Here is a 27909-nt window from a genome sequence, read left to right on the forward strand (position 1 = left end):
GAAGCAACAAGCCATTAAATGTAACTACGGCAATTATCTGGACGAAGCTATAGTTGAACAGATAGTATTGGGCATACGATCTGAAGTTACTAGAAGAAAGTTACTTTCAGTACAGTCACTAACCTTTCAGCGATGTCAGGAACTGACATTACAAAATGAAATGTTAGAGAAAGAAACCCGATTGTTAATACGATCAGAAAGTGTAAAGCAAGAGTCAGCAGTTTCACGCACCTCAACCCAATTTGCAAAAAGAACAGTGCAAGGGGACAAACATACAAAAGAACATACTTATAGTTCATCTAATCCAACGATTCACGGAATGAAATATACTGATTACAGCTGTCCTAACTGTACATACAAACATGATTCTAAAGACAACTGTCCAGCCAAGGATTCTGTTTGTTCATTCTGTAGGAAACGTGGTCACTGGCAAAAGCGGTGTAGGAAGAGAGAGAAGCTTAAACAGAAGCCCAATAGTAATAATAACGTAGGACAAACTATTGAAATCGAAAATTTGAAGATGTCAACTTCTCATACTTCACCTGGCGAGCAAACAACATGGTTACCTAGTGTCATCTCATACAGTTGTGACTCATACATCATCGGGTCACCTACGTCCAATTATTCTTTATCAAAGAATCCAATGTTAAAAGATTTACTTATTAACGGCAAGTTTATTCAATGTGAGCTCGATACAGGCTCTGCCGTAACTCTGTTCCAAGCGGATTCATTCAGGAAATGGTTTCCAATGACTGATATTAACCATTCCTCTATGAAAATATATGGCGTAGGGAAACATGCTCTTTCAGTGCAAGGACAGGTTGAACTGGAACTTACCCACTCAGGATCGACTTACTCACTTCCTGTTATTTTGTGCAAGGAACATCTAAATTATCCACTCATAGGTCGTACCTGGTTAGATATCGTTACTCCGGATTGGAGAACGCTACTGTTACGCTCAGAGTCGGCAAGTTCTATGTTAGGGATATCTACAGAGATTGAGCAATTTCAACACTCGCAGTCGAATTCAGATCCAGTCATTTCTTGTAACACTGGTGTAGTCGTAATGAAGCCGATATCGAACACCATACACGTGCCGTTAAGTGAAGATGCTGCACATTCATCGAATAGCGGATTGTCTTCTATCAAGAAAAGATCAGTTGAAGAGGAAACTTGTCAATCCTCAAGTCCGAAAGTCAAGAAAGATTCAGGTAATAGGTGGCCAGAAGCTAGATCCGTAGGACAAAGACTCCACGTAGACTATTTCTTCTTGGCTGGGAGGAAGTTTCTGTTGCTTGTGGATGCTTACAGTCACTGGATAGATGTCTGGCCAGTATCGTCGTTAGATACACCAGAGACCATACGCTGGATTCTTCAGTCATGCTCGACTCTCGGAATTCCACAGACAATAGTTTCCGACAATGGTCCAACTTTCAGCAACATCACGTTCCGTTCTTTTTGCCAGCAGTTCGGGATCGAACACATCACAATACCGCCGTACCACAGTCCTGGCAACGAGCTTGCAGAGAGGTACGTACGCACGGTGAAGACTGGCATGTTTAAGGTGTTGCATGAACACCCACATCTGACTTCTTTACAGTTCGATGCAAAGTTAGCAGAGTACCTGCTGTTTTTGAGGAATTCCCGGTTGGGAGAGGAACGTAGTCTTCCTGCAGCCTCAGTCCTCACCTTCATTCCAAGAACATGGTGGAACTGTATACGTGGTGATCATAATAGAGATGCCGAGAGGAAAGAAGCTCCTCCTTTCTTGAAACCTAGAATCAACCACAACAAACCATACAGGACATTTTCACCTACTGAAACTGTATGGATTCAATCACCGAAGCACTTGTCACCTAACTTCAAGGAGGGAGATATTGTAGAAAGGTTGGGTGGAACTCACCTATACAAAGTGCGCTTTGCCGATGGAACTCAAAGAGTGGTACATTCACGTTGGATTCGTCACAGGACACACAGTCAACAGAACCATCCAGAAACCTGTGATGATGATAGTCACCCGGACCAGAAGGCGCGCCGGAGAATCGAAATTCAGATTCCAAAATTACCCCACCTCAACCCCACGTTGATGACCATCAACCCCAAGACGCTGACGCTGCTCCACGACCAATATCCACTCCTCATGTGCCTAGAAGATCGACCAGGATTAAGGTACCCCCTGACAGATACGGGTACCCTTGTTAATTTTTCTTTTTTGTAACTCTGGGAGGAATGTAGTGCTGCCTCCTAGAGGAAGAAGAAACAAGCTACTGTTGCTAGACAAGAGTCTGTGCAAACAGGACCTGGAATGGTGAACGTAGTTTCGTTATAATGTAAAGTGTTACGTTGTTTGTGAGTTTGTGTAATAAATGCAGTTAATCTTGTTAACATATGTGTTTCCATCGCACAACATTCGTGATTGACCCTACATCTGTTTCACCATTCATCCTCATCTTCGCAATTAGCCCGAAGTGTCAGAAACGCTTAGTGAAATAAATCAAATCATTCATTCATGTTATGGTGAGTGTGTATGGTGTGTGTGTGTGATTCTTGGGTTACTATAAATATGATCCTGAAATTGTCTTATATAGGTATTTGGGTGAGCTTAGAATAGTTTAAGGTGGACTAGAAGCAGTGACGACACAAGAAAAGTGAAGAGGAAGTATAGATGACGTACTATTTTATAAAGTACAGTCACTTTTAACATACCCTAAATACAATGTCAAAAATGCATATTTGGGCTACAAGATGATTTGTTTTTCTATGTATACTTTTATACTTTATTATACGTTATTATACTTTGCTGGAGGCCAGCTGTTATCGATGAAAAGGCGATTCCCCTCTTACCCTCCTCTGGCACCGTCACTGGCTAGAGATGGCGGGGACGCCTCTAGGATGGCCCTATCATCACTTATGATAATCTGGCAACACTAGTTTCATTTAAAAATTCACAATTACAATCATAACATTACGTTAAAACGCAAATAAGATCAAAACGCTTATCTATGGTTAAAGTAACAACACAAGCATATAAGTAGTGAAATGTGATTATTTTTATTTGGCGTGCCATTATGCTAACAAGTATAAATAGTTGCGTCGTAGTTGTGGTTTGTTTGTAGCAACGTAAGGCCTCGTCTGTAACTAGGTGTCGAAGCTATAAATAGAACGGCGTGGAGTTAAGGCAATAGCAGAGTGACGACCCGTAGTAATCTTAATGAATGCAGTTGTGATTATCTGAGATACGAGCTCCAGTAGACGGCGCTGAAGATGATGAAGCAGATGGGGAAGATGATGAGGGATGAGAGGTCGATGCAGCCAGGGGCGTCCTTCGCGTGCAGCAACCTCAGGAAGCGTCCCAGGCGACCCCCACACTTCCTGGACAGGAGCTTCAGTCTCGACTGCAAGAGAGTCAAACGAAAAATAATTTTCCACGATTTAAGCTAGTGATTCATACACGGTTTGAAATTAACAAAATACAGAGGACAGTGTTGCCATAAGAAGGGAAATTTCCATGGGCGCTGGCAACATTTAGGTGAAACGGGAAATGAGGAACCAATTCAAAAATATATTTCTGTAATATCTAATTAAAATTGTATTTAAGTTATATTTATAAAAAACTGAAGACCACTTAGTATCTCTGACCCTACAAGATCACATTTTCATCATTCTTGTAGCCGATTCCCTGCTTCGTGTCCTTCAACAATTTCATCTAATCATGACTCATTCTCGTCGTTATGATTAGCCTAAAGTAGCAGAAAAGCGAAACAAAATACATTAAACATAAACCTCATGACTGATATTTCCCCTAACTTTCAAAGTTTTAGTACACTGATGCACGCCCGTACTCAGGATTTTTTTGAGGAAGGGGTAGAAATATTTCGTTTCGAACATTTTGATGCTATATAATCGTCTGTATTTATGGACAATATTAATATACTCTTATCACAATTTTCTCATTTTGATGCTACGAATCATCGAAGAAAGGAAATTTCTAACCTCTATGTATGATCATATGCCAGAAGTTCAAGGTTAACATTGGCATTTTTAGTTATTGTTAGTCAGAGAGCCAAAATAACTGTTGCATGATACGGATAAACTATAGCAATCTGTGCAGTGTAGACATCTCTTACAAAACTTACCAGAGTAAAAATAAATACCAGTGGCAATCAAGAAGATATCGAATGGGGGTGCATATATATACGATGAAAAATGTCATCTTCAACTTCTCGTTGCATCGAAACGAGGTCTTAGCAACGAGCAAAATATTAAAAAGAAATTTTCTTTGCCTTGATGTCGTCTACACACTGTGGAAGCTGTCGACGTTATACGGTTACGCCCCTATGTCCATGACAGAAACAAATAGAAAAGAAGAAAAGTTGCTGTAAAAAATTCTGATTAACAGAATCTCTCAAATAATATTGTACGGGTACTTAATTTTCTGAATGTTTAAAAGTTTAGAAATTTAGGAAATTCAGGCAACTCTTCTGCTGTAAAGTCGATTCTCATATTTACATTGTATTCATTAATCGTAAGCCATTCTTCGGTTGGCAGAATGGACGTCTATTGCACAAAAAACCTGATGTTGAAGATTGTCTACTAAGTTCTTATCCTCCTGGTCAGTGGTGGCAAAAAGGGGCCACAGACTTTGCGGTGCGATACAGAGCTAAATTGTTGCACAATGTAAAGGGTAGCTATACAAAATTCCTCTCTATGAAAATTAATTTGAAACATTGACACTGTAAGCGAAGAAACCACTCAATAGTTAAGGGGTTCCAAATGGTTTGTTCAATGCCAAACAACTGTTTTTAACTCATAAAAAAATTCAAAACAAATTTAACATTATACACAGTAGTGTACATAAACAGTATAATGTCTAGAGTGGTGGAAAAGTTTCCCTTTATAGCAAGTACTGTACAAGACGAAATACGTTGGGACGTGGATTGAAAGTAATGGGCTGTCTTGACTAAACCGGGATGCCTTGTAACGTCGAAAATATTACACATTGCAGACTTCTGGAACCTGTCTCCCTCCATAACAAACTCATTCGTTTATCCAATGACGAAATAGGAATTCTTGCAATTTCTTTTTAAAATGTGGGTGTTATTTGCATATGTATTTATGGCTTCACATTAAAATACTTCACAGCTCGAGGGAGGGACATGGCCCCCATGGCTCCTCCCCTGGGTACGGGCCTACATTGATGTGGTTATACCTATACATATGAGTGAATACATTGTTTGAAATAAGAAATAATTTAAAAAGAAGAACTATTATATAAATAAATATATATATATATACACAGGGTGATTCAGAATTCCTATTACACACTTCTAGGAGTTGTAGAGGGGACTTAGTAGATCAAGTTTTGAAAAAGAGCCCATGTCCGGAAACGTACCGTTTTGGTACTACACAGATGACATAATTTCACATCTCCCGCTTCACGGTAGGCAACCCCATTGACGGAGGGCGAAGTCTTCAATCACCTGATGTCATGTGTGCTGCTTCCAACGTCCTCTGTTTCAATCCGGTGTGCTTCGACCTCCACGTCAGTTGCTATTCAGTCGTTGCGGAAGACAGTACAGTATGGTTGAATACACGTTTGCCGAGAACACCGACATGTTAATTTACGGCGAAGCTGGGCGTAATGATAGAGCTGCGCAACGTCTGTACGCAGAGCGTTTTCCGCATCGTGTCACTCCATCACATACCATTTTTGCCCGATTAGATGATGATGGAGATGTGAAATTATGTGATCTTGTCATCTGTGTAGTACCAAAACTATACGTTTCCGGACATACATAGGTTCCTTATCAATTGATGAACGGGCGGGCACTCGGATAGATCACATATGTCCAGCCTCTAACTCGAACCAGGGATTTTTTGTTCGGATATATAAATTCGACCATGTACAGTCACCAGCAATAAAAATGAGACACCTAGATCCTAAAATACTCGCTTCCCTGCCAGGTGTCATGTGTGTTTCCTAACTCTATGATGGTGGTAGAAGTTGATATTGAAAATTTGCTATAAAATCGACTCGTCGCAGTAGAGTTAGATAAGACAACACGTTACAGGAAAACGACCATTTCAGCATTTAGGTGTTCCATTTTATTGCCGGTGACTGTACATCAAGAAGTAAAATCCTGCACTGATATCATAATTTATTAGTTCATAATAATATTTATGTTAATTATTATTATTATATTGTTATGTATAATAACAACAATATATTATTTATATATGCATACCTCTTTAAAAATTTCCGGCTTCGGCAGAGCACACTAGTTCCAAGCAGCAGATCCCAGTGGCTGAATGGTTAGGTTTATTCTTATAAACGTTAATATTAAAAAAAAAAATTATTAAAAACATAAATCCATACGCAGAGGCGGTTACATCACATTGGGGGGTGGGTAAGATTGACAACAATATTTGTTTGCGTATAATGTACGTATATATATCTTGAGGATTTGGGGGGGGGCAGAAGGTGACTTGCCCCACCCAAGCCGGCATCTATGACCACAAGTATAAAAACAACTAGATATAATACCTTCTGTAGTAGTTGTGCAATTCCATGGATCCAGGATTCGAATCCTGACCTGGGCATTGATTTCATCACACACCATCATTGATTCTCATCGTTGCGAACAAGTAAAAGTGGCAGAAAAGCGACGCTATTAACGATTTTTTAGAAAATCAACTGCTCTCAAATCATGAGCAATGACTGAAGAGTGGATACCTATGGAAGTGAACTCACCTTCCTCCTGTTGCGAAGGTCCGAGGACTCTGTGTCCGCCGCGTCGTCTCCGTGTTTGTCCGGCAGAGGTCTCCACAGGCTCTCCTGCCACGCCTTCTCGAAGCGCGTGTAGAGCAGCAGAACGGCGTACTCCACCATGGCCAGCGACACGAAGAAGATGCACGCCACCAGCCACACTTCCACGGGCTTTATGCGGGTCGAACCAGGGGAAGTATTCCTGAAAGGGTACAGGAAAACTTTGCTTTAAAAGTGCAGTCGTAATTGCTGTTTTATTCTCTTGCTCTATCTGTCTATTCATCATTTCCTCTTCTCTTTTGGAACTTTCACAAGCGACAAGAGACACGGAGGTTTCACACGATATGTAAAATTATTACATGATATCACCGAGTCATAACTTGAAGTTTTGTGACCGTCATGTTCATCTGTGATTTAAGCTACGGGCAAGACTTAATGGATTCAGGAATAGTGATTTCATCTGAAAAGTGAAAAAATTATATATTAATGGTTAGCAACACTAGCAGCCGAGACGTAGGCAACATATACTCAAGTGCTAACTACACAATTACAAGAAATATCGTGAATTATAATTTTGCCCTAATCCGATATGTTTTAAAGGATTCGTACTTGCACGTGGTTACTCTGTTTGAACTATCAGCAGAGAAATATAATATAAGCAGTGTTGCTAGGAACAAAGGACAAGAGAACGAAACATAACCATCGAAGGAAGCAGCGCTCACCTTGGGCGGTGGTTCTGGGGTAAAGGCGGCCGGAGCATGGTGCTGATCACGTCACTTCCACAATAGCCTAGGTCTTGAATGTGTGGAGCCACATCCCCTATGTGCCTTCATGACATGTTGCAATGTGCAAGGGAAGGCATTTAACATTTTTGTTATTTACCTTTACCTTAAACCAAACGAATGGAATTTCCCGATGATTAGGCTTACCATACGTCCGGGATTAGCCCGGACAGTCCTAGTTTTTTAGTGCTGTCCGGGGTGATGCCCGGGATTGAAAAATGTCCGGAGTTTTGAGAATCTGAACATGAAAATAGCTACCGGTATTGAATATTCACGACCAGAATTTAAAACAAACAAGCCATTTCTGAAAAAAAAGTCATGTCTAGTGAAAAATGCAACTGAGTCAACTAACAGATAATGCTACCTAGAACAGAGAGGCTTCCTAAACATCAGAAAATGTATTATTCAATTAAACATTTGCAAATTAATTGATTGATTTTAGAAAATAATGTTAATATTTTTCTTGTACAATTTATAGTTTAATGTTCCAATAAAATATTAAGGCTTTTAAGTAATTTCAATTTATTTTTGTAAAAAAATGAAATTCAGCAGTAACGAGTTGATCGCCAATATGTCCTGGGTTGGACCCAAAAAAATTTGGTAAGCCTACGATGACATCACTGGTTCTGGAGCCTTTACCAGGATAATCCAATGAAGACTTAGGCGTGCCGAGTGTCCATGTACGTACACCATAAGTCAATAACAAAGGCATCCGATTTTAAGTCTCTGTGGATAAGTTTTCCTTTGTTCTTCATGGAATTATTCATTCAGCTCTTTTGACTTTGATGAACAAAGGGGCATCATCATTAGTAACTCCACTATCATAAATTTCCGAGACAAAAAAAGTAATTAGAAATATAAAGTCCACATTAAAACTGCCTATAATGATTGATTTTTTGTTTAACTCCAACAATGAGCATTCGGAGAAAATATTTCATTGGGAAGTGAAGAATTGTGTCCTTAAGTGGGATATATTGACTTCATGTTTTCGTGGCGTCATAAGAAGAGAACGTGGAGAGGAAAAAGAAAGGATGTGAAGCATACACACATGCGATAGAGAATGGGAGAAAGAAAAGGAAAGAGAATACAGAAGCGAGAGTCAGAGAAAGAAAGAAACGAGTCAGAGAGAGATAGAAAGATATTGTGAAAGGGAATATATAAGAGAGAAAGTGAAGAGAAATATACGAATTCATGTGTGTGTGTGTGAGAGAGAGAGAGAGAGAGAGAGAGAGAGAGGAAGGAAGAAAGGAAGGACCAGAGAGAGAAAGGAATATAAATAAAGAAACGAGAGAGAGATTAAGAGGGAAAGGGAAGAAGCGAGAGTCAGAGAAACAGAAGGAAAAATAAAGAGTAAGATAAGAAAATAGGATAAAGACACGACAACAAGAGAGTAAGAGACAGAGAGAGATAGAGAGAAATATACATAACTGAAGATCGGGAGAGAGTTGGAGAGAGAGAGAGAAAATATAGAAGAAAATGAGACAGAAAACGAAAAGAAACTTAGAAAAATCTATACATGAAGAATACTAAAACTTAGTAAAGAAGATCAGAAACCATAAAGAGTAAAGCGAAGGCATCCCCCCCCCCAAAAGAACTCAATGGATTCCTTGACAATCATTACCTGACTGGGGATGTAAGGGGCGGCCTTCTTCTAAGGCGCCCAAAAGTCAACCTCACTTCCACGTAGTGCACCCTGGACTAAAGACTAACGAGGCTCTGGCGACTGGCATTATGACCAGTATAATTTTGTGTGTGTTGTCCTGTTTTTTGTCCTTGTGTGTGCTGAGTGCCCGTTTACAGCCTCAGCTTTTAACAGAAGTCAGAAGATTTTAAGATTTTTAGTGATACAACGCTAGAGTTGTTATTTGTAATGATATGGGGCTGGCCCCCATATAATGTGACGGGAGCAAAATAGCCTAAGTGCTGATGCTCCCAAAATTTTAAATTCAAATTCAAATTCAAAAATTCAAAATTACCTGACTGAGCTGAACATGGTGAGCAGCGACAGGAGGTTGGTCACCAGCAGCACCATCCTCCCTGGAACCACTTCCGGCTTCACGAGGAAGCTGCCCCACGAAATTATGACCAGCAGATGTCCCGGCATGTAGGTGACCAGCAGGTGCCTCGTGAACTCTCGTCTTAAGTGGGCGGTGAGGGTGAGTGTCCGGAAGCTAACTAAGGAATGAAAAGAAGCATTGAAGGTTGCAGGAAACAGGGAAATTTAGTTTGATTTTCTAGAATTTTAGGGATGATCGGAGAAAAACAATATAAAGCCTGTAAATTCCAGTAGCTATTTATTAGACGAATAAACACGGACTCACGTGAAAGGACACTTCATACACCACTACTCAATATAGTCCCTCCCCGGTTCAGGCATTTCTCCCATAGCTACACGAGGTTCATGATGCCTGCCTCATAGAACTCGGGATCCTGTTGTAGGAGCCAAGCCCTTACTTCGTGCTTGACAACATCATCCAAGAGAAACCGGCGTCCTCTGAGATGCTTCTTCAAAGGAGCGAAGATATGGTAATCGCTCGGAGCAAGCTCCGGAAAGTATGCTAGATTATGGAGCGCATGCCACCCGAAACCCGCCCGGCCAGAACGAATGGGTTTTCCTCCGACAACAGGACCCAGAGTCACGTGAGTCCGTTTGTATTATTCTAATAAAGAGCTACTGGAATTTACAGGCTTTGTATTATTTTTCTCCGATCATCCCTCGTACAGTCACCGGCAATAAAAATGGGACAACCTATAACCTGAAGCTTTCCTGCAAGGCGTTATGTGTGTTGCATAATTCGACGGCGGAGGTAGAAGTTTCCATTGAGAACGTGCTATTAAAATCCACTTATCGCCGTAGAGTTAGGCAACACACATAACGCCTTCCAGAGAAAGAGTATTTCAGGATCTGTGTACCATTTTTTGCCGGTGATTGTACAACAAATATGTGTTAGCGTTCGCGAGCATATTAAGAGCAATAGAAATTCAAGAAGTCCCTAAAATAGAGAAGAGGGTAAGCGTGAAAAGGGTGTTTTGTCACATACTAACGGTTCATATCGAGGGGGGGGGGCTAATAACCGACCTTAGGTGACTCTGGGTCATAAAACCAAATTTTTTCAGAGGTCTAAAAGATTAAGAGGTTATTATTCTTCAGTCTGAAGTAGTGAGAGTGACCAATTTACATATTATTACAGTAAGAACATGTTGAAGATTAAAACCAAGAATTATGGGAGGCCAAGAAGAGCTTCTAACTTAGTGTTTATTTTCATTACCAATGTGCCACTGGTGTACGTTCATTATATTTAATTACAAAACAACTGGGTATGTTCAATATCAACCTATTATTTCATCTATCAAACCTGCAATTTTTAATCATATCCAATGACATTATCATAATTCTCTTTGGTTTACCTTTCAATGAATTTTAACGTTGAATTGGCATTGTTTCATATGAAATTACATTCCCATTTCATGATTCCATTCTATAAAAGTATAGTGTATGTCAATTATAGTGCAAATTAACGTTGTCGTGGTCAAGGACTCGAATTGAAAGCGTTATTAAAACACAAGACTAATCCCTTGAAACCTCTTTAATAGATAAATCGAATTTATATTGCTGAGTGTATTGTTCTTGACGTTTGAGAACATACATGTAAACCTGTTACTGTGGCTTTGATGATCCTTGTACTTCCATACACTCACATACCTCACGTGCCAACTGTACCTGTCTCTATCCATCTCTGCAAATCTTTTTATACAAGTACTATCGAACAGGAAACTTTTCCTAGCCAGAGCTAGAATATGGATTTCCTGGCTAGCAGTCAGTGGCGGACCTGATTCGTTTATGACTATGCACAACTATCTTAGTCAATTTCATAGGCCAGTAACGGCCACCTACCGCGTGCCGTTGCAAGCGTCCACTTGGCCAGTCCAAAAGACACAGTCAATTCAGAAAATCGCTAGCAAGAAAAAACAAGTTGATACTTTCCAAACAAGTTATCTCAGTAATTTTATTTTGTCCAGGATATTTTCGAGGAAGGGGATAGAACTCAACATTCCTCCTTTAAAAATGTCACAGAAAGTAGTGAAATCGCGTATTTCTATGAATGCAAACCTCGAGCAAAAACAGTGCCAAAATCCTCTCATTTGGAATATTACACTAGGTAACAGTTAATTCTAATGCTGAATATTAAAATTACACGGAATTAATGTTAGTTTTTACATGGAATTAAATATGCTGCTAAGAATAATCGAATAACATGGGTACCTGGGGGAAACCCTGGGGGGTAAAGGCGGTCAGGGGCGTGATGCTGATCACATCACCCCCACTCACGACCGGATCAAGAAAGTGTGGGGCGTTACCCCCACACCCCCTATACGCCTTCATGGCGTGGTGCTAAGCACAGGGGAACACTTTACCTTTTTTTTTTTACCTTTACCTGCTAAGAATAATCCTGTTAAAATCTGAACAGATAAACATATTCATTACTATTAGGAATAAGATATGTAGATTTTGTTTACACTACATAACATTTAAACATAAAAATATTGCATTTTTCTTAGCGAGGCTTCATGTGATTGCGTGGGTGGTTTCAATAAAATGTCTGCATACCTGGAGACTAATTTCCGGTAGATTGCTCGAGCAGAAAATCGCACACGCAGAACTAACATGCATTAGACAGGGAGTTTTACATCAATATTTAATCAATGATATAATCAGTGTTGTAGACCAAAAAATGTCAGAGGGTATGCTGATATTTGTGAATTGTTAAGTGCAGACCATGTTTCCATTTACTTTGGATTATATTTCCCTGAAATATACGAATGAAATCATTTAACTTCTACAAAAATATGTCATTGGTGGTAGAATTGGCAGAATTTATAGAATGCCTATGATATTAAATCCATAATTGGCATTAAAGAGGCATATTGCGATAGATAATAAAGTTTTAAAGTTAAAATAAATATGGAACGCGTATTTTAATTGCAGTATTTAAACGTAAAGGCTACAGTAGTAATTTATAGAATACAGGACAGAATATTATTGCATTTAAGTTTCTTGTTCATACTGCATTTGTGAATTCTCAAACTTTAATAATACTGCTAAAAACACTAAAAATGAAAAACTTGCAAAAAAAATACTTTGAAGACCACACTACTTTCATTAAGCTATAAAGTTGTTTTTCTGCAGCTGTTTCTGCCTGTCTGCTCGAAGACACTCCAGAGTGCCTCTTTTGATACGTCACCAGATTTGTCAGTAGCACATTTTTCACAAACTCTTGAATTAGTGTAATTTGCAGCACGTTAGTTTTCCAGCCATATCTTCACATATATCTGAGGCTGAAACTCATCAACTGGTGGTCCTTTGCAACATTATGTTCCTGATCATGTGAAATCTTATGTATGTGTCCAAATTGCATAATTACATTAATATATAAATATAAAGAAACGAAAGTATGTACAAGGTATACGCATTGTAGCAGAAAGCATACTATAATGAGTAACGTTAACCAGAGAGTATACGATGTATATCGCAGTATACACCAGACTACAACCCTGGGTGTAATGTTTACCAATTATAAAATACGCATACCTCCTTGTTCTAGCATGTCAGTGTAGCTTGTATTCAGCTGAACTCGAAAAGGGTAAAGCGACTTCAGTGTGCTCTCCTCACCAGCAATTCCATCGTCATTCCAAATCAAGTTCATTTCTTTGGACGAGACAAAATCTGAAAGAACACACAAATCGGAACAGATTGTAAATTTCATATTTTCAAATTGTAAATTTCAATTTCCGGCCATATTCAACACAATCACAGTATTCCATGCTCGTTGAAAAACATGATACGTGCAATATTTTCCAATTGCGCACACACAAAAAAATTTTGAAATTAAATTAATTGATGCTTCTAATGCTAGGATAGTAGTGCTAGTGTTACAACATTATAAAATAAGCATCAGATTTAAATAAATCTAAAGAAAGACCCACGCCTCCTAGGGCTGAAGTGGGGCGAAATTCTTCGTCTAAAAAAGGCGAGCGTTCATTGAAAATACAGTAGACTCGCGATTATCCGAGCTAATTGGAACACAGACTACCTCGGATACAGAAACACTCCGATAATACGGATATAATGTGCTAATAGGTCTTAAATGACGAAACAACACTTAAAACTGCATAGTAATTACTTATTACTAGTACAACATAAATGAGAAGATTTTTTTTAAAAAAAGTCTTTCATAGTTTTTTTGGATTGCTCATATTCACTTTCTTCATCGTTTTCCGCTCTACACCACTGCCCCCGCTCACAATTTGACTCACCCACTTTTCAATGTCCTTCCGCTTACGTCTCCAATCTCCAACAGTCACTTCCCTGACTCCATAATCAGCAGCAACCTTTCTAATAGACTCACCTTTATCCAACCTTTTTATTGCGTTGAATTTTGTTTCCAGAGAAACCACACACCTTTTCCGTTTGCCACACATACTACATTACTCGCTTATATGGCGTACGCTTTTAGAAGGAACATGAGTTCAGCCAATACGCAGCCACTGCTGTCGCGCTGTTGTCAAACCAACTGCTAGCTGAAGGGAACACAGAGAATTCGTTGTGTCCAATGTTCAACTTTTTATATATATAATGCATGCACGTGATATTTGAGTACAATGAAATATATAGTGAAGAATTCTACACAGGATTATATCATATCACTGCAGCATAAGAGAAACTCGTACCTGAAAGCAGTTTGAAGGTATTTATTATAGAGGAACTGCAAGGTCATCATCATCATTGCTCGTTTCTGTTTTCTGGCATGTTTCCCAGGAGATTTGAATAGGGGATCCCCGATTTCTGTGGTAGATACTTTACCCTGTTTTATATTACGCAACACAGTAAAAACAAATACACCACACGCTTCAGCCGTAAATTCTCGACTCTGAGAAAACACTGTTTCAGCACGCACTTCTTCCGACGCCAATACATTGAAGTAAGAATATACTTTAAAAGTAAGATTTCTGTCTTGTGAACTTAATATTTTACCCTCGGTGCCTGTACTACTGGTACTACGTTTCGAGAGCAACGTTATTAATTTGATTTGATTTGTTTTTACTTTGCTTTTCTGTCACTTTTGGCTAATTGCGAAGATGGGAATGAGTGATGATATAATGAAATTGATGAATGGACATTCATAAACATCCATGTCCAGGCCGGGAATCTAACCCGGGACCCCTGGCGTCGTATCGCGATATGCTAACCACTGCACCATAGGAGCCGGCGCGACATTATTTAATAACACTCACGGAACACAAACTATTGCACAACTATCGAACATAATGGCTGTATTATACAGAGCGCTACGACGCCATGGTTCTCGGGTTCGAATCCCGGCCCGGGCATAGGTGTTTGTAAGTTCCGCTTCATCAATTTCATCATATCACCACCCATCCTCATCTTCGCGATTAGCCAAAAGCGGCAGAAAAGCGAAGTAAAATAAATCGAATCAATCAATCAATAAGGGATGTATTGAATCCTTTCACAACTGTTCTTCGTGGCGTACAAGTATAATTATCTTACACCGCCCTTGTTACGAAAACGCTGAACTCAAACTGACTTAACTGACTCGCAATGTTCGTGCACGCCCACAACAATAAAGGGTTATTGTGTATATTCAGCCAAATTTGACACCCATAGCTTTACAAAGACACAACAGCAACTCAGCGGGGTCAACACGGTGGCAATGGGAAAAAAACAAAAAAACAGACTGAACACGGATGGAAAACGAAAGGGTCAAACGTGTGTGTGTGTGTGTGTGCGTGTGTAGAGACGTGTTGTTTCCCGTGTTTCTTCGAGAAGCGATAACTCCGGCTGTAGGCAACGGAAATTCATGGGACTTGGACGGTCATGTTCAAAATGTCGTGCCCCATCTTATGATTAACCTTAAAGTGGCGAGTTTTATGAAAACTTCTTGCGCGCAAGAAAAAATACAGAACACGGCATTTAACTTGCGCGCCGCAGTCTCCTAACTGTACAACGTTGCACTCCTGCCATTGGTTGCACTCCTGCCATAGTCACGCTCTCAGTAGCTCCGCCCGATATCGCTTCTAAAAACGTGCGTCGTATAGAATACGCCTACACAGATTTAAATACCACCAGAACAATCGGATACACCGACAATGTAACGAACACGTGCAGCGCGGACGGTAACTTGACTCCAACTTACTAGTAGTAAACAAACAGGGATTCCGTTATGAAGCGCAATGTTTTCCAACCACTCCCTCGGTTAACCCGGAGCCTCGGTTAATCGCGAGTCTACTGTAATCATTTTCCGAAGTGTTACCTTTTATGCGTTAAATTAGAACTTATATTTTTATCATAAATAAATAGGACACTTTTAGAATGTCAAACGATATCTGCATAGTACAATATATTCTTAGAGAGCCACTTCCACTGAAAAAATATACGTTTTCGTAATTAATGGATGGTCTGCAAAGAGAACACGCACTATAGTCAAGTGATAAAAAAATAGGTCGCGTTTGATCAGACTGCTTTCTTGAGCTCGTTATTTGACTGAATTAAGTTATTTTACTTATATTTTCTGCCACTTTTGGCTAACCGCCACGATGAGGATGAAAGATGATATTGGAGGGCACTCACAAAGAACACCCATGCCTAGGCCGGGATTCGAACCCTGGACCTCGGCGGCTCATAGTTAAATAACAGACGGGGTAAGTTGTTGCTTTCAAATCAACAATACACATTGTCGTACTGGCAACACTCCCGATAAACACTGACAGCGATGAGCGTGCCGAGGTTCAAATATTATCCCGCTTCCATCTGCAACCGTACGCCACTTGGAGCGGAACTGAAACAACTTTTTGCCTCCACACTCAGAACTAAATGCATCATATCGATTGATGCGCCAGAATGCATCGATTGATGCATCAGGGTGTGTTTTATGGTTTCTTCAAAGAATCAGATTCACATTTGATGCATTTGGGTGCATTTTTGTATGTCGTGAAAGAAACACCAAAGTGCATCATTTGATTCAAGTGAGGATTTATTTCAGTCGAGATGCACTTCAATGCACCAGTTGATGTGTTTTGATGCACCTTGATGCATTTTGATGCACCAGAATGCATATTTTTTGATGATGCAGAAAGGTGCATCAAGGAACATCAACTGATGCATTGAAGTGCATCTCGACTGAAATAAATCCTCACTTGAATCAAATGATGCACTTTGGTGTTTCTTTCACGACATACAAAAATGTACCCAAATACATGAAATGTGAATCTGATTCTTTGAAGAAACCATAAAACACACTTTAGTGCATTAATCGATGCATTCTAGTGCATCAATCGATATGAAGCATTTAGTTTTCTGTGTGCAGAAGTCACATGACATCTCCTGAGGAAGAATTTCGCCCGCAATGGACTAGCTTCCATTTGATTACATGTATTTTTTTTATTTGCGCCGCCCTGCCACCAGTAAGCGTCCAGCTTAAATATACCCCACATTATGCTTAAATTTCCTACATTGCGAATATTTACACTGCTTCCGTAGTTATTTATAAAATTGTAGTACTGTTTATTATCTATGCAATAGAACATAATTAGTAAGTAAACTGTCTGTTCAAGCATTTGAGTATTTACTTATCAATTTTGTACCTTGAGAAAAATTACTTTCATAAAAGAACGTATTCTTCACTTACACTTCAACAGCTCCCATCATGAAATTAAGTTTATGTTACAATAATGGATATTAATCTTAAAAAGTTAAACTTGTAATGAAATAACTGAACATGTTTACAGGAAAAAAATCTTTGAATTATTTTTACAATCTTTAGTCTGAACGTGACTTATGTTGAGATTTTCAGGCAATAAAATTTACAAAACGTGGTTAATATAGGGCATGAAATACTAGTATTGATATTAATAATAATTATAAATATGTATGAAATTTCATAGAGACGTCTCGGTGGCCAAGTGTGTTGGTATGTAACTAATTATCATTCATCCTCATCATCGCGATTAGACCAAGGTGTCACAAAAGGGGCGCTAAATAAGAAATAAAAATTGTAAAGCATATGATAGGCCTCTCAGCAAAACATTTTGTCTATTTGATATGCATTCCTAATTGGTAAGATTCATAAAATGGAAGATGATAGCTCAATATTAGAATGGAATTGAATGAAGTACATTAAAAAGCTTTCGTTTCCATTATTCAATCATCTAGTCATCGAGATTAACCATACAAATGTAGAAGACAACGTAAATTAACAGATTGATTGATTTAGTTAATTTTACTTAGCCTGTTTGTGCCGCTTTTGGCAAATTTCCTAAGATTGGGATGAGTGATAGTATGATGAAATTGATGAATGGACACTCACAAATACCAATGCCAAGGCCGGGATTCGAACCCGGAACCCCTGGCGTAGCAGCGCGATGTGCCAACCACTCAGATTCGGGAGCCGGATGTAAATTAACGGAAGTACACATATATGTATAATTTTAATAACCTTGAGTACACATAAGTTTTATAAATGTGTAACCACTATGCAGGTAAGAAGAAATATAGGTGTGCATAATAACTAGTAAGTAAACGGAGATTAGTTTGAAATAGTCTTACGTAACAGTAAACTCCATGTGCAATTGTGCACGTCCATTGGATACATACTGAAGTCCATGGCGCAAAACAGATGAAGTTTCATGCTTGAAAGAAAACAAAACATAGTTAAGAATCATGGGAAACTGAGTAACTAGACATGAAATATAATATGCAAATAGCTATACATATTGCTAAATCCCTTTCAAAATCAGAAATGTAAATAAAGTTGAAACGTTTAAAATGTTAAACAATTATATTCCTTATTATGTACAATGTATGTATTTGCTGTGTACTTCTATTTAATCTTTAATACAGTTTAATACTAATTGTATGTAATAATTAGTATGTTTAAAGCACTAGACGTTCTCCTAGAACACAGCATTCAATTAAAAGTTGAATAGACCACGCCCTTTCCGTGCCCCCGACCGGTGTTGTCACTGGCATTATCTACAATTTATTTTCTTAATATTGAGCTAAATTATTTTTCTGGATTTGTATCAAATGACATCTCTTACCGAAACATAATGGCTTAACCGTAAATTATGATTTACATACATCCCCCGTTTTTGTACTCTATTTCATTAGTTAATATTTTAACATTTCGCATTGTATTATTTTGTATTTATGAATTTCACGGATTTTAGATTCACTAGGTAACAAAAAATTGTTTATGTTCCTTTCAAAGTATTTATTGAATGAAATCAACATGCTGAACACGAATATACCATTTAGTTTTTCACTAGAAGACCTCAATACATCGAAATATTTAAGAAGCCATGGATATATATTGATATTTATTGATATTTCCTCACAAAATTGCTTCCTGTTTGTGAATGTACCTGGAGTTCTGTGGTTTTAAATACAGTTGATTTTTGTCTGTTCAGTGAAAAATGGCAGTATCCAGAGGTTGTAAATTGGCAGCAGACACGTTTTGTTATGTTTGTGGACATTATATCGGATCCAAACAAGTAAAACATAACATTGTGCTTGAGATAAAGTTCTGTGATGCTTACCAAGCTTACTTCGGAGTACCGGTTGGAGATCAAAGTGTTGCATGTGCTCCTCATGTGTCTCTGTCGGTCTACTTTAGAGGGTTGGCTACGTGTAACAAGAAAGTGTATGCCATTTGCAATTCCCCGAATATGGAGAGAGCCTACAAACCATCACGATAATTGCTACTTTTGTATGATGGACATTACATATTATAAAAGTACAAAGAACAGAAAAAATATTCCATATTCTACCATACCATCATCCATTTCTCCATTACCGCAGAGCGAGGACCTGCCAATTCCATCGCCACCTAAATGTGCTACTTCTGTAGAGGAAGTAAAAAAAATCAAGCGACGACAGTGATGTCAGCATTAATGATGAGAGAATTTCAAAGGAACTACATTTATTCAATGAACAGGAATTGGATGACCTTATAAGAGATTTGCAACTAACCAAATCAAAGGCTGAACTACTGGCATCCCGTCTTAAGGAATATAATTTGCTTGATAAATCCTGCAAAATAACAAAATACAGGGGAAGGCATAAGGATATTGCATGCTTCTATCAAATGGAAAAAAAAAAATTTGTTATTGTAGTGATATTAATGGTCTCTTTGAGGACATAAAGATTCCTCATAAACCAGGCCAGTGGCATCTCTTTATAGATAGCTTAAGTAAATTTATCAAAGCTGTCCTTCTGCACAATGGGAACAAGTTTCCTTCAATTTCGGTAGCTCATTCTGTTCATCTCAAAGAAACTTATGAAAATGTCAAGTTGTTCTTGGAAAAACTGAATTATGAGTGCTACAAGTGGGACGTTTGTGGTGATTTTAACATGTTGGGATTTCTTCTGGGACTTCAAGGTGTCCACACGAAGTATTTATGCTTCCTCTGTCTATGGGACAGCAGGGCAGATGAACAGCATTACACCAGGAAAGAATGGCAAACAAGGAATGAATTGGTTCCAGGCGCACATAATTTAAGAATTGAACCCCTTGTTTCCAGAGAGAAGATTCTTTTACCCCCACTCCATATCAAACTTGGACTTGTTAAACAGTTCATCAAAGGTTTGGATAGTACCTCGGAAGCTTTAAATCTCATATGTCAAATGTTTCCCAAGTTATCTGAAGCAAAAGTAAAAGGTGGAATTTTTACCCGGCCTCAGATTAGAGTGATGTTATAATCTAAAGAACTTGTAGATGTAATGACACTTGATGAACGAAATGCGTGGGAAGCTTTTAGAATAGTGGTGCAATGGTTTTTGAGCAACAAAAGAAGTGATAACTATACAGAACTGGTTGAGAATTTGATACGGAGTTACAATGTGCTTGGGTGTAGAATGTCAGTCAAAATGTACTATTTATTCTCTCATATTTATTTCTTTAGACAAAATTTAGGAGATGTAAGAGGGACGTTGGGATTGTGCTATGATTGGGGACAATCTATGGGGTATAGTGCGTGAAGAGGGGTGTGAAGCTCATAAAAGGAAAAGCCGTTCTCATGTACATTTTTGAAAAATGACATTGTTGTATTGAACATGTATGTCTGTAATTGAACATTTAATAATATTCAGTATGTTTGTAATTGACTACATAATTAACCACTAACTTGACGGAAGTTAAAGATGATATTAAAAGGCTAAAGAATTACAAAGCACCTGACATTGATTTAATACCAGCTGAGTTAATTAAATTTGGTGGAAATTCGTTAATATGTCAAATTTATCAATTATTTATTTATTTATTATGGAATAAAGAAGAAATCCCTCAACAGTGGAAAGAATCCATAATTGTTCCTGTGTTTAAAAAAGGTGATAAAATGAACTGCAATAATTACCCTGGAATTTCTCTACTCTCAACAAAATATAAAATATTATCTAACATTCTTTTAACAAGACTAACCCCATATGCTAATGAAATTATAGGTAATTATCAATGTGGATTTAAACGTAACAGATCAACTACAGATCAAATTTTTCACATCAGACAGACACTTGAGAAAAAGTGGGAATATAATCAAAATGTCCATCAGCTATTCATTGATTTCAAAAAAGCATATGATTCGGTCAAAAGAGATAAATTATGTAATATATTAGTCGAGTTTGGAATACCTAAGAAGCTTGTTAGTATGATAAAAGTATGCACCAGTGAAACAGAAAGTAAAATTCGTGTGGGTATTAATTTGTCTGACAAATTTACAATTCATGATGGGTTAAAACAAGGAGATGGATTATCTACATTGCTCTTTAATTATGCCTTAGAATATGCTGTTAGGAAGGTAAAAGAAACTAAAGAAGGACTAAAATTAAATGGTGTGACTCAGTTGTTAGCATATACAGATGATGTAGACTTACTGGGGGATGATGTGAATACAATTAAGAATAATGCTAAAATATTTTTCAAAACTGCTAAAGAGATAGGTTTGGAAGTTAACAAAGAGAAAACTAAATATATGCTTACAGGCCGAAACCAAGTGTTAGGTAATAATCAAAATCTAATTATTGATAACTACTCGTTTGAACCAGTTTCCAAATTCAAATACTTAGGAGTAATATTAACAAATGAAAATTTTATTAAAGAGGAAATAAAAAGTAGGCTTAATTCAGGAAATGCATGTTACTTCTCTCTTCATAAGCGTTTGTCTTCTTGTTTAATATCTAAGAAACTAAAAGTTAAAATATACAAAACAGTAATTTTGCCTGTAGTGTTATATGGATGTGAAACTTGGTCCTTTCCATTGAAAGAGGAACATAAATTGAGAGTATTTGAAAATAACATACATAGGAAAATATTTGGACCTAATAGGGATGAGGAGACAGGTGAGTGGAGAAGGTCACATAATTTAGAACTACATATTATGTATTAATGTCCAGATATTACTAGAATAATTAAATCAAGAAGACTTAGGTGGACAGGCCATGTGGCACGAATGAGGGAGGAAAGAAGAGTTTACAGGATTCTTGTTGGGAATCCTGATGGTAAGAGACCTGTAGGAAGGCCAAGACGAAGATGGAGGGATAACGTTGAAATGGACCTAAAGGAAATCAGTAGGGATGGAAAAGTATATATACATCTTTCTGAAGATAGGGACAGATAGAAGGCCTGTGTTGCTGGAGCCATGAACCTTCGGGTTTAAGAAGGCTAGAAGGTTTGTAATTGAACAGTCAATATTATTCAGTATGTTTGTAATTATTAGAACATTAAAGAGTGTATTGTATTTTAGGTTTCTCTGTATGTCTCTAGTTACGTCCAATTAAACTCGTTGTTTTGCTTATTCTTAAGATAAAATTGATAATTCATTATTACATCTAAAATATCGACATTGGAGAAGAACCACTTTTGTAATCATAATCAGGATCATATAATTAAGCAATAAACACTAAAAGAATAAGATAAACAAAAACTTGGTGAAATATTGTTACCTAGTGTTCCAGAACAAAAACAAGGTTTATATGTTATAGTTTGTTAGCGATAAGTGTTAGTAAATGTTAATAAAATAAGTATATAGCAAGCTTCTTATGCTAACCAATAGCTAATTGATTCGTTTAACCAGATCAAAGATTTAGTTTTCAAGTGTAAATATTGAATTGGAATTAAAATTGAAAATTTTTGGGTGCGTCAACACTTGGGTTACTGTCACATTGTCTCTGTGGTGTAATATCTCCTTGCGTATTTAAAACCTGAGGCTACAGAGGAGTGCTCAGTACATATAAGGACAACACACAGGACAACAGCCCTACAAAGGATTATACTGGCCGTAGGGCCAGACGCCAGAGCCTCGTTGGCTTGCAAGAAGCAGTTACCGAGCTGTACTACATTGAAGTGAGGTTGACATTTGGGTGGCTACGTGGAAGTCCCTTACAAGCCCTGTAATCACTTGCTTGTTAGAGGAATTGGCCTAAAGCACATACTTTCCTTTGTAGTAGAGTGTTCCGTTCTCGTACAGGACAACGAGCGCGAGGTAGGACTGGTCGTAGACTTCGGGCTCCCTGCTGGGGTAGATGGCGATGTGAGGCTTCCATATCTGCTGGATCTGGTTGCCGTCCAAGATGGCCTCCCCTATGGTGGTGTTCAGCCGCGTCTCCTGCCACTGCATCACCACGAAGCCATGCAGGGTGATCTCCTAAGGAAAGAGGAGTCTAATTAGCTAATTAATTGCGTAGGCGGTGGAGTCATGGGGTTCCTACTCTTGGTAAAACATTGATTCATGCCACCAAAGGCCTTTCCGAAGATATTACTCATTCTAAGTTCTGAAAAGTGCTACTAGACTACTCGTATGGTTTTCAATGGCTGTTGTACAGACAGTGTGTGCCGGTATGCCAGGTAAGGTAAAGATAAAGTTCTCCGTTCATAGAGCACCGTGTTATGAAGGCACATTTAGGGGATGTGGGGGTACGGGTCAACATATTTTCGATCTCCATTTGGACGCGATGTGATCAGCACCAAGCTCCGGCCGCCTGTCCCAGGGTTGCCATCAGGTACCCATTGATTTTTGGCTGGCTGAGCCCCGGAGCCGCTTTATGCGGGGACAAGGCCAGAAAAATTCCGACCTTAGATCACCCACCTGGGTAATCTAACCCAGGTGTTCCAGCCAGACGCCCTACCGACAAGACCGCCTCGGCTCCACCACACTGTATGCCAGGCATTTTAAAAATATTATCATATCTGCACACACACTAAACATACAAAATACTCAAACCTAATTTATCATGTATTCTAAGACATTACATAGAATTGAAGAGTGATACCGAGCAAAATTTGTAAAAGCCCTACTTATTCACCTCTGCACACTAATCAACGACCCGATCATTCAACGACAAAGCTACATACCGCTGAGTATGTAATCTGGACCTCACATCCTCTGTGGACTTTCCGTGGAGGATAGAGGCTTTAACCTCTCGATGAGGGGTCAGAGACACGGGAACCTAAGTAAAGTATAAAACGTCCCGAACAGAAAACAAGGAGGGGTTTCTAATAAGAATTCATCGAGTGTAGTGGGTACTTTGGCGTGGCAGTTCGAGGCGGCGCATAACTTATGGCGCGAGACGCCTCAGCAAGTTGCACCTCGAACCCAGGACTTTACATCGAACATCAACACGATCGGCTCACGGTAAGTGTGGAGAGAGCTTTGCTCTGGTATTCCTCTTCTTCCCTCTTTGTGACCAGAGTCGGCCAATTAAGGTATAGAATGAAAACCTCTCGCTTTTTGTAACTTGCTGCAATATCTTGTGACTCAAACAATCCCCAATCTGATCACCAAGTCACACTTCACAATATTATTTGTTATATTTATATTGTTAGAGAATGATTTGTTTTAGTTTTAAGTCCACTTTATGCAGAGATTGGCTAATCGGGACTGGACGTATAATTTAAGGTAGAATCTGCGCCATTGTGTGCTTCCACAGGATAATGAACTCAGGACCTCAGGACCTCAGGACCTCTTGATTACAAGGCGACGATCTTATTTGGAGGCATATATTGGTTCGCATCTCACTTTAAATTGTACGTTCAGTCTCGATTTGATTTGATTTGATTTGGTGTTTTAAGTCCAATTTGTGCACAGTAAGGCTAATTGGGACTGGACCTACAGTTTAAAGTGGAATCTGAACCACTATATGCCTCCATCGATTAACATATGCGAGCATAAAGTAAATTGTATTTAAAATACTCTTGTTTGGTTCTAGAGTTTAGCAAATTAAGAGTTTGAGGTAGGTGAAAGTTTCGCAGGGCCTCCCCGATGGCGTAGTGGTAACGTCGTCGTCTTGTAATCAAGGGATCCCGGGTTCGATAGGTTTGAAGTTAAGGTACCGGTGGAGGCACATAGCACAGTGGTTAGGATCCCACGTTAAACTGTAGATACAATCTCTATTAGTATTTCCATGCATGAAGTTGACTAAAAACAACAATGCAAAGCTTCACATGAATCGATTGATTGATTGATTGATTTAGTTTATTTTACATCGCGTTTTGTGCCTCTTGGCTAATTTGCGAAGATGGGGATGAGTGATGAAATGATGAAATTGATGAATGGACATTCACAAACAATCAAGCCCGAGTGGGATTCGAACCCGGGGCCCTTGGCATCGCAGCGCGATGTGCTAACCACTTTTTTTATTATTACCTTACAGATACAACTATACACGTACAAAGACTTGTATGCTACTGTTCATTTGACTAATGTGAACTACCTCCACATTTTACAGGTCAACGAAACAGTACCAACCTTTTACACTTGTTGGCTAACAAGTATTCTTTGTACTTTAACATTCAATCAGCAACTTTAAAAAAATTGCAAATAATATCTTTCTTTGATTTTGAGACAATTTATGATATTCCTGTTTAACATGTATTAAGAATTGATCATGAAAATCTATACCCTTATATATACAGACAAACAATATATAATGTCCAACCAGCCATTGCACACTACGCAATGTGGTGCATGGAAAATACGAAAATGTAGGTAACATTATGTTATGAACAGTAAACACATTGGGATGGGTGCGACAAATTTTTCCTAATAACACACAAATTTCCATGTTTCACGTGTCGGTATGCATTCACTTATCCAATGTGCAATCGAACCATTTTGTTTACACCTACAACATAGGGGGTCTTGCAAAAGTTTTAATTTGTGTAATTTCTCTTCCGTCACTACTATATCCTGTACCACACAGTGCCACGCAGATTTTACCAAAGGTGATAAATGTGGTGCTTGAACATTGTTCCATATTTTGTGGCAGGGATGGATAGGTTGTTTAATCATTATCTTGCAGCTAGGCAGTGTTGCCAGACAACGTGACTTGTATAATTGAGATACTTTTGGTATTTCAAAGGATTTCACTGAAAGTAGTATATAACAAATTTCTAGCACAAATTCTTGTAAATATTTATAATGCGGTGGCACCGTGGCTATAGTGATCGGAGACTGCAGTGGTATGGTGTCCAAACTCTGCCTAAGTATCACACCCGTTATACTGTCTGGGAAGTTTACTAACATTGACACATCTGCTTGTACGCAGAGAGCTTGGCTCTTTAACTCCACGTGAGACAGGTTAAGTCCCCTGTACAGTACCGGTAGACATACATTCTCGTGAAAGTTTACACTATTTGGAACATTTCTGAGAAAACCGGACGTTGATAGGAGACGCCGTTCCTGAGATATATATCAAATCAAAAAATATCAAATATGGCGGATTATTTTTAAGATGGCGGACGTCGGGGCGCAGATATTGATCGGCTACTCGACTGAAAATATATTTAATGATAGAACAATTAATCCTACCAAGTCTTTTGCTTTTATCAACAAGTCATTGATTCAGGACTTAGCCTCTGGCCTGTGATAAAGATGTAATTTTTTGTGCTTTTGTTATGAGGTCCGAAGTCATTTTGCGGCGGGTGTATAAAACACACACACAGACACATACACACGCAGAATAGCAATTTAATTCAAGAGAAATTTTTAACTCTATATATTATTTCATGAGCATAAACATGTATCTAAATGTTGCTTTAATAAATATTTCTGGGCCTCCCCGATGGTGCAGTGGTAACGTTGTTGTCTTGTAATCAAGGGGTCCCGGGTTCGATACCCGGTGGAGGCACAAGTGGTTCGGATCCCACTTTAAACTGTAGGTCCAGTCCCGATTAGCCTTACTGTGCACAAAGTGGACTTAAAACAACTAATCAATCAATCAATAAATAAATATTTCTTTATTTATTTTTGTATTTATTATGATTTTGAAATTCAAAACGAGGGCGAGACTTTTCTCTCTAGCTGGAAACGAGAACGAGACATGCATTTTCAACGTCAAACAAGTCGGCTAAGAACATCAACTTCATAATTCACAAGTCGAGCCGAGATTGTGCCTAGTGTCGTGTCTCCATAACAGCAGTTGCTACTTCTTAACTCTACAACCCCTTTCACTGCACCATCAACTTTAATTTATGGGAGAGTCGTTCTGACGCCCGCTTTGTTTGGGTGTGGCTGGACGTGTAAACAAATTACCTTAATTTCTGCAGCAGGATAAAATGCTGTTGCAATTGTTTGCACTCGCCTTCCTTGCCCATGCGTTTTCCTACAGATAAGGGTTGTCTGTATCCCCACGCAATCAGAGAAAGATACTAATATTTGGCAAATATCATTTTTTCACCCACAAATAATATTCAGAGTTGTAAAAAATATTTTTATTAGATTTTGAAACTTAACTTTCTTCATGAAGAGAATCACTTATAGAGCGTCTCAACCTACAAAGTCAATATGGGTTAAATGCGGCGTTGCCACATCAACAAACGGAGTCGCTGTTAATCGCTAATTATTGCGACAAATTTACTTCCTTAATATCGCATAGGAAATCATCCAAATCTATGTATTTGATGCATTTTTAAAAATAACGATAGTTACCTCAAGATTTGCATGTAAATGTTTATATTTCGACGTAACTATTTACTATTTTACATTTGCATTATATGTGTAATACACGCAACTATTGTTACTTCTTTCGTTGAATGTTGTATCCTTTACATAAACAGAAAAAAAAAGTCCGCGCGTTCATTATATCCCCAGCGGTTAACAAAGGGAGCGGTACTCTTTGTTAAAAGAAACACCCAAGCTGGTGGTTTTCTTTTGAAGTAGAAGCAACAAACTGGAGTAGGAAAGCGATGTTGCCAAATTGAAGAGATAAAGAGAAAAAGCAGAAGGAAATGGTAAGGAAAAAAGAAAAAGAAAGAGAAACAAAATTAAATAATATGGAAAAAGAAAATAAATACA

The 27909-nt window shown here is 38.5% G+C and overlaps 1 protein-coding gene across 2 annotated transcripts in view; it reads right to left on the reverse strand.

Annotated features, from left to right (window-relative positions):
• Positions 1-3028: 3028 nt before the first annotated feature.
• Positions 3029-27909, reverse strand: part of LOC145992632 (glutamate-gated chloride channel alpha-like) — a 52019-nt gene continuing 27138 nt past the window's right edge. For both annotated transcript variants that reach the window (XM_083129001.1, XM_083129000.1), the window contains exons 4-9: positions 23051-23262; positions 18170-18252; positions 13139-13273; positions 9525-9723; positions 6752-6968; positions 3029-3395 (exon numbers count right to left, since the gene is read on the reverse strand). In XM_083129001.1, coding sequence (XP_082985127.1) covers positions 3228-3395; positions 6752-6968; positions 9525-9723; positions 13139-13273; positions 18170-18252; positions 23051-23262 — 1014 coding nt within the window. In that variant the 3' untranslated portion in view covers positions 3029-3227. The remainder of the gene's footprint in view (positions 3396-6751; positions 6969-9524; positions 9724-13138; positions 13274-18169; positions 18253-23050; positions 23263-27909) is intronic.

Source organism: Lepisma saccharinum, chromosome 9, assembly GCF_977018435.1.
Source record: "Lepisma saccharinum chromosome 9, izLepSacc3.1, whole genome shotgun sequence".
NCBI lineage: Eukaryota > Metazoa > Arthropoda > Insecta > Zygentoma > Lepismatidae > Lepisma > Lepisma saccharinum.